The sequence below is a fragment of the Nestor notabilis genome, unplaced genomic scaffold, assembly GCF_000696875.1.
Source record: "Nestor notabilis isolate BGI_N333 unplaced genomic scaffold, ASM69687v1 scaffold17078, whole genome shotgun sequence".
Taxonomy (NCBI): domain Eukaryota; kingdom Metazoa; phylum Chordata; class Aves; order Psittaciformes; family Psittacidae; genus Nestor; species Nestor notabilis.
In genome coordinates, this window is record NW_009940745.1 from 5,644 (window position 1) to 12,749 (window position 7,106).

The 7,106-nt window shown below is 55.5% G+C and overlaps 1 protein-coding gene across 1 annotated transcript in view; it reads right to left on the bottom strand.

Annotated features, from left to right (window-relative positions):
* Positions 1-3,397, bottom strand: part of ZNF687 (zinc finger protein 687) — a 7,781-nt gene extending 4,384 nt beyond the window's left edge. The window contains 2 exon segments of the mRNA XM_010020520.1: positions 1,153-1,582; positions 1,584-3,397. Of these exon segments, the coding sequence (XP_010018822.1) occupies positions 1,153-1,582; positions 1,584-3,385 (2,232 nt within the window). The 5' untranslated portion in view covers positions 3,386-3,397.
* Positions 3,398-7,106: the final 3,709 nt, after the last annotated feature.

Genomic DNA, 7,106 nt, shown 5'->3' on the forward strand with positions numbered 1-7,106 from the left:
ATTATGGAGACATGGCTTCAGCCACCCCAATCCCTCCCTGTGCTGAGGAAAGCCTCTGGGTCTTTTGTTCTTTTGTAAAGGGAAAAAAAAAAGCTGTTTTTAGTCAGTGCTGGTGTAGGGAGGAGTCCATCTGCTGGGTACAGGGACAAAGCTGCTCTGGCTCAGAGAAGGCTGTTAACAGGTTTTGCCCTGACAGCAACTTCACATTGAATTTCCAAGCTCAAGTGCTCCCCTGAATACTCCATCCACTCCAAGGGTAGCAGAGGGAATGGGAGGAAGAAATCCTCCCCTGTTAAAAGAAAGTTCCCTGGGACAATTACATAACATGTGAATCTCAGTGCTCCTGATGACCTTCAAACAGAAAACAGCCTCCTCTGTAGCAGCAGGGCAGGAATATCTGCATTTGAACAGCGCCCTGGCTACAGCAGCAACCTGAAGAGTGTTACCAGGAAACAGCAAATTCCTTCTGTGCAAAGAAAGCCAAGGGGGACTGAGCCTCTCTGGACAAAGGGAAAGGTGAAGACGTGCCACAGGGAGGACAGGGCTCCTCTGTGGACCTGTTTTCCCTCCTTGCCTTGTGAAGGTCATCCCTTGGCAGTATTAATCCTGTGTGTTTGCTGCATGCTGCCTGTCCTAACAAACCAGGATGTGTTGGCAGCAGCAGGAAGCAGCCGGGATCTCAAGGCTGGCTCTCAAATAGGGTTAAAAAAGCCCAGCACACCCCTCCCTGCTTTCTCCAGGCTCCATTTGTGCTTCAAGCCATCGAAAGAGGAAGCAGCACCCACTGCTCTAACATGGCTCTGTGGGGATGGCTACGTCCTGCCTGGGCGCCAGACTGCAGGGCACCAACACTCAGGGCCCTGCTCATCCCTCCCTGCTGCACCCTGGCTCCTGCACCCACAGGGCAGCTTTATTGCCTGCTGACAACTGACGACAGCCTCCTCTCCCTCCACCCAGCGCCTCCTGGGCACGGAGTGAACCCTGCCTCACGCGTTGTCCTTCCTGCATGACTTTGCCATCGAGAGGAATCAGGCGTGCACAGGCAGGCGCTGCCTGCGTCACATCTGGAGTCCTCCACTTCTGACCCACATGCCCGGGGATGGGTTGCTGTGGCTCTGCTGTCCAACTCCCACTGCCCGTCCACCTACGTACCGTGCTGCTGCTCGTCCCTGTGGTCACTGCCTGCTGGAAGTGCGCGGCCAGCCCGGCTTTGTCTTTGCATTGCTCTTTGCACTCCAGGCACCTGAAGCAGCTGTAGTTGGTCTGCTCTGAGCTGTTGCTCAGAGGCAGGATGGGGAGATCCTGAGCCCCGTTGGCGGTGGCCAAGGCCTCCTGAGCCACCCCAGTCACTTTGCTAGCAGGGAAGGAGGTCACTGAGACCAGGGGGGTGATGTCCGGCTGTCCGATCATTTGATCCAAAGCGATGGGCCTCATAACCAGATGGGAGCACTGCATCACCAGGCCCTTGTCCTTGTGCTCCCGGGCGTGCAGCAGCAAACTGCACTTGTTGAAGAAGACGAGGCGTTTGGTGCAGTGGTTGCAGGTCACCTCGATGCGCATGCTGCGCCGGTCGTAGTGGCGAAAGGGCGAAGGCGTCCCCGCACTCCAGGCAGCGGTAACCGAAGGGAGGCAGCGTGAGGCTCGCGTCGGCTGGAGGGTTCAGGTTGGGTTTGTATGTTGGCAAGAGGTTTTTACTGTTGAGGATCTTGTTAAAGGCTTCCACAAGGCTGGACTGGCTCCTGGATATGACCGTGCCCGCAATGGTTGGGGAAGGCTTCTGCGGCTGCACCATCACCACTGTGGTGCCGTTGACTTTCTGGTTGGCCGTGGTGGTGATGGTGGTGGTCTGCGTCACGGTGCTGACATTGGTCCTGGTGTCGGCTTTGGGCAGGGTCTGTGGCACCAGGTTGATGATGTTCTTGGCCACAGCCTTACCCGTCTTCGCTGGCAGCACCACGGATTTCTGCTGAGCCACGCTGGCGGCGATCAGCATGGCGCTGCTGGCATTCTGGATGGTGGAGACAGGCAGGACAGTCCCTTTGAGCTTGGTGCCATTGCCAAGCTGAACACTGACGATTTTTGGCCCCTCGATGCTTTTTAAGGGGCTGGAGAGCTCCATTTTCTCCTTGGACACCTCCAGCACAATCCCTTCCTCTTTGTCTGCCGATGCTGAGAAGCTGGCACCCTCCAGAGAAGTCTCCTGAGAGCTGTGCTCAGCTGGTCCCTTGGTGGAGCCGGGCTCGGAATCTGATGAGACCCTGGTCACTGTCCTGGTGATGCTGCCACAAGATGTTTTGATGGTTTTAATCCGCACTTTCAGGGGCCGTGAGGAATTGGAGGAAGGGGAATCATTGTTGTTGTCTTCTTCCTCCTCCTCTTCCTCAGCACTGGACATGCTCTGCGGACTTCCCATTGACTTCTCCAGAACCTCTTGCTCTTCCTTGAGGGCAATGTTGTCCAGGTGCTTTGGAGAAGTGGGGAGCCTGGGGCTTTGCACCACCGGTGAGGAAGGTTTGAAGAAGGGCTCCCGGGGGCTGGCGGGCGAGTGTTTCACTTCAGCAAGGTTGCTGGTGCTGCTGTCGAGGTTTGGGTCAGATCCAGGCCAGGATGTGATGGGAGAATCATCTGTGGAGTAGCGAACGGTGACTGATTTCAGGTGCTCCAAGGGACTGTCACCCAAGGCTGCAGCTAAACCTTTTGGGCTGGCTTCGCGGCCCACATCCTCTGAGTCAGACTCCTCTTTCTTGATGCAGGGGATGGCAGGAGGGGACCCGTTTGCTCCCCCTGCCTGGCTGGTTTCCAAGGACTGCGGGAAGGCCGAGGGCAGGTTCTCTGTGTTCTCTCCCATGGGCTCTTTGCAGTCCAGTGACAGGGTGGGAGACGGGGAGAGGGAGGGCACAGCAAGGGATTTCTCTTTCACCTTACACTCCCGGGGTCTGTCAATCAGGTTGGCAGCATTGTCTTCATTGGGATCGGGGCTAAAATGGGAGAAGATATCCAGGGGCTTGGGACCTTTTTCCTTCACCCAGCACTCCCCGTTGGAGGATGCTACAGCTTCCACAGCCCTGGAGGTGGGGGACCTGGGCATCTCGGTGGCCCCAAAGCCGTTCTGCAGCAAGCGGGAGCCGATGACGTGCCCATCTTTGCTGCGCCCGTCCAGGGCATCGAGCTGCTCGGGGCAGACCGTATTCTTTACAATCACACTGACAGCAGTGATGTCTGTGTGGGGCAGGACGTGGTCAGGGGGTCCTGGCTCTCCAGGGACTTGCTTGATGTGAGCGTCAGCTTCCTCATGGCCAGAATGGATGGCCTCGTTCGTGTCGATGTCAGGAATATCAAAAGCTGCCAGAAGGTCATCGAAATCTGGGGTTTTCATGTCACCCATGGTGAGGAATATGGCAGAGTCTGCAACAGGACAAGGAGAGGAGCATTAGCACTGTGAGGTGGGCACACGGACAAAGCCAGCAGAGACATGGATGGGAACTTGCTTCTCCTGAGCCCCATGCTAAGCACAAACCCCCTGCGCTGCCTTCCCTCTGAACCCAGCCTCAAGCCCCTCAGACAAATCACTTCCCTTCTTGGCCTTTCTCACTTTGTTTGTTTCTGTGTAATGTTCTGATTCCCAGCCAGGATGGCAGGAAGTTCAGAAGGATCCCGGCACCCTGTGAGAGATGTCCAGGACCACGGGATGCAGCCCTGCGAGAAGCTCTGCTCCAAGGCTGGAGCCGGTCCCCACGTACGTACAAGCTGAGGAAGGGCAGCAGTTCTGCAGCAGAGGATCAGCAGGTTGCAGCAAAGCACCAGCTGGAGAGAACTCAGGAGGGCTGCAGAAAGAGCAAACTCTTCCTCACAAAGGGAACACGCTGTCAGAGGCACCCAACATGACGCAGGAACTGTCCTTCCCCACCGCAGCAGCAAGGCCATTCCAAGGCCAGCCCCGCTCACAAGGAAAGGGTCCAGACAGTAACAAGGAGGCTCAGATAAGAGCCCTCAAACACGTGGGCTGTGGAGCAAAGGATGGAGAAACAGGGGAGGCTGAGAGACATAGCAACAGGTTTCAAAACATGGCTGCGGCAGAGACAAAGGGAATAATGTTCCTCCTGTTGCTGCAGGCTGGGTAAGAAATCCCAGGATTAAGCTGCAGCCAGGGCATGTGGCTTAAGACAGCAGAAAGACTCTGATTTATAAGGATAACCAGGCAAAGGAGGCAGGAGGACAGGGAATGCCACAAGAGCAGCTGGACACGTCTGTCCAGGGGAGCAGACCTGCCAGCAGGGGACTGCTCTTGTACATGGTTTGGTCTTATTCTGTACCTGGCAAACCCCCTTATATGCCCAATTCAGCTATTCTCAGGCTTAGCAGGGCTGTAAAGACCCTGGTGGTTTTCCTGACAAGACAGCTTAGTTAAGGAGGCTTAGTCTAGCTTTATTTTTAACTCTCACCATAGGTCACCCCAAGGGGATCTCCACCGGGTGCAGTGAGGGGTCTGTGGGCCACTGAGCAATCTGCTGCTCCATGACAGCCCTGCCATTTAAAATGCACATGGGTGACTTCCTACCCAAGTGTCTGCCCAGCCCCGGGCCCTGCGGGCAGCACCAGGGCCACAAGTGCACAGGGTGGGTGTTTGCTGGCACTTCAACCTCCGCTGGAGTCAAAGAGGAAGATGGCATGAACAGGCGAGATGGGGCAAGAGTAGTATTTCTTGCCTGCAAAAGCACACAGGATTTGCCATCGAAACAAACCACTGGGAGACAAGCAAAGGTCGACCTCAGAGCACGAACACGTTCAGGTTTCTCTACCTTTTAGAAGAAGAGGAGCTGTGCAACAGGCAGGTGTGGGGTCGCTGCCCTCCACAGCACCGCAAAGGCGATAGAAACCCACGAGCTTTGGAAAAACAACCAGGAGGAAGAGGAGATTCCACTTGCCAGGCCCGGGTCCTGGAGCAACCCAAGCATCCCTGCACCAAAGCGAACTGTCAGACAGAAGAGGCCAAACTCTCTGACATGAGACCTATTTCAAGCAGTTGCTATTTTTAAAGGCTGCTTTTCCTGTTTCCCTTCCCGACCCTCACAGGGACGTGCTGCCCGCCAGCAGGTCCGCGGCGAAGCAACAAGGGAAAACCACCTCCCCAAAATCACCTTCTTGGTTCTGGAATCGCGGCGGGTTTCACCTCCCGCGCTCGTGCGTGCAGGGATACAGCCCTGCCCGCGGTGGCCGAGGCCAGCGGGAATGGCCGTGCTCCAGCACCATGTGACAGCCCGGATTAGCTTCCGAGGCACAGAGGGAAAGCTGTGACAAAGCCTCGAGCCAGTGGCCTCCCTCAGCCACCAGCACCAAAAAGGCCAGCATGACAACAGCCCCAAAAAGCCCTGCATCAAACCCAGCCTCTGCCCCGGGTACCTGCAGAACACAGGGTGATGAGCGGCTCCCCGGGCCTCTCGTGTCCTCCCAGAGCTGGTTTAAAACTGATCCCCTGGTAACAAGCTCCTTTTGTGCAGAGGAGACATCACGGGTGAGAACAACTGTCTGTAATGAGCCGAAGCAGCGTGGGGTGTTACACAATCTGCTCCCCGGTGCAGACCTTGCAGGGGGGAGGACGGGGTGAATTCCCCAAGCAACAAGCCTGTGGCACCTGGCACAGCTTTTCTCCATGTCAGTGCCTCCTTTGGCTCCCCGAGCCTCCGTGTCAGGGACAGGCAACTGGTGGAGAGGAGGAAAGAAAAGCCCCCGGCAGCCCCGCTCTCAGTTATGCCGCTGTTCATCTGTGCCCCTTCCCCTCTCTCCAGGGGCTGGGGACTGAAGCCAGGGCACTGTTGAAGGGAGCAGAGCACGGAGCCTGCAGAGCTGCTGCCTCTGGGTATCGTGGTCAAGAGATTGTGCGAGAGAAACGTGCAGCTTCCCTTTGTTTTGGGACTAGAAATGTAGTTTGGACAAGTTTTGCCTAAGTTGGTACAAGCAGCCACGGCTTTGCAGTAAAAAGCCACTTCAGAATGAGTGGGTTTTGTTTAGATGGTTTAATGTAAGTTTCTTGCTGCAACACACACACTGATGCTCCCAAAAAGGCATCTCCAAAAAGGAAAACTTCCTGAAAGCAGCCAGCCAGAGCTCATGAAACCAATGTGACATTTTTCAAGTGACACAGAACAGTGTCATTTTACCATCCAAATTGAGGGAAGGCCAAAAAGCCAACAAGATTTCAGAGATGAAAGGATTTTAGGAGATATTATTAGTCTGACAGCAAGCTACTAAGGAATCACACAGGATTGCTGGCTCAGAAGACACAGGCTGCGCTGCTATCAACTGAATGCTGAACCTGCAAGAGGAGTTTTTCTCTCCACCTCCAAATAGCATTTCCCTCTTAAATGAGATTTGGGATATGGGTAACATCCTAACCACTCACACTCTTGACAAAGCCGGGGTGTAGCCCCTGTTCCCTGTGAGGAAACTGAGGCACGGGGTGACGTGGATGCCCTGCACCCAGAGCAGCACCCAGCCCAGGACCATCTCCCATCGCATCAGGACTCAATCTGCCACCGACAGATCCCACCCCAGGGAAACCCCGTACCTGGAGCTACATCCTTCCCCTGTCTGCTGTCTTTGCCTCTGTGCAGGCCCCTCCTGCGACCCACCTCCTGGGACCCAGCACAGCCCCAGACTCTGCAGCTCCAGCGCTCGGCAGCCGCCCCTCACGGCTTTCCAGAACTAGGGTTAGTTTTGCTAATACAAAAGGCAGAAGAGACTCAACCCAGCTTTGGATGAGATAACACAGGTCAGACTGGAAACAAGGGTTAGCATTAAGAATGCCTCTTGCACATTAGACATCTTCATTTAATTCCACGTCCATGGATCCAAAATGAAAAGCTGTGGGCCCACAGACATGGAATTAGCTCTCCCACAACCCCTTTTCTACTCCTCATCAGGGAGGAAGTAGTACCTCCTGCTTTTGGGGATGAAGGAAGCAGGCAAAGACAAGAAGCATCGTGGGGAGCAAAGCAATTTGTGGACCAGCCCGTGCCAGGCTCCAGCACCCCCATGTCCACAGCTGGTACAGGGTTCCTGCAGCAGCAGCCGCTGCTTGTGACCATCCTCACACTTGTCCCCCGCTC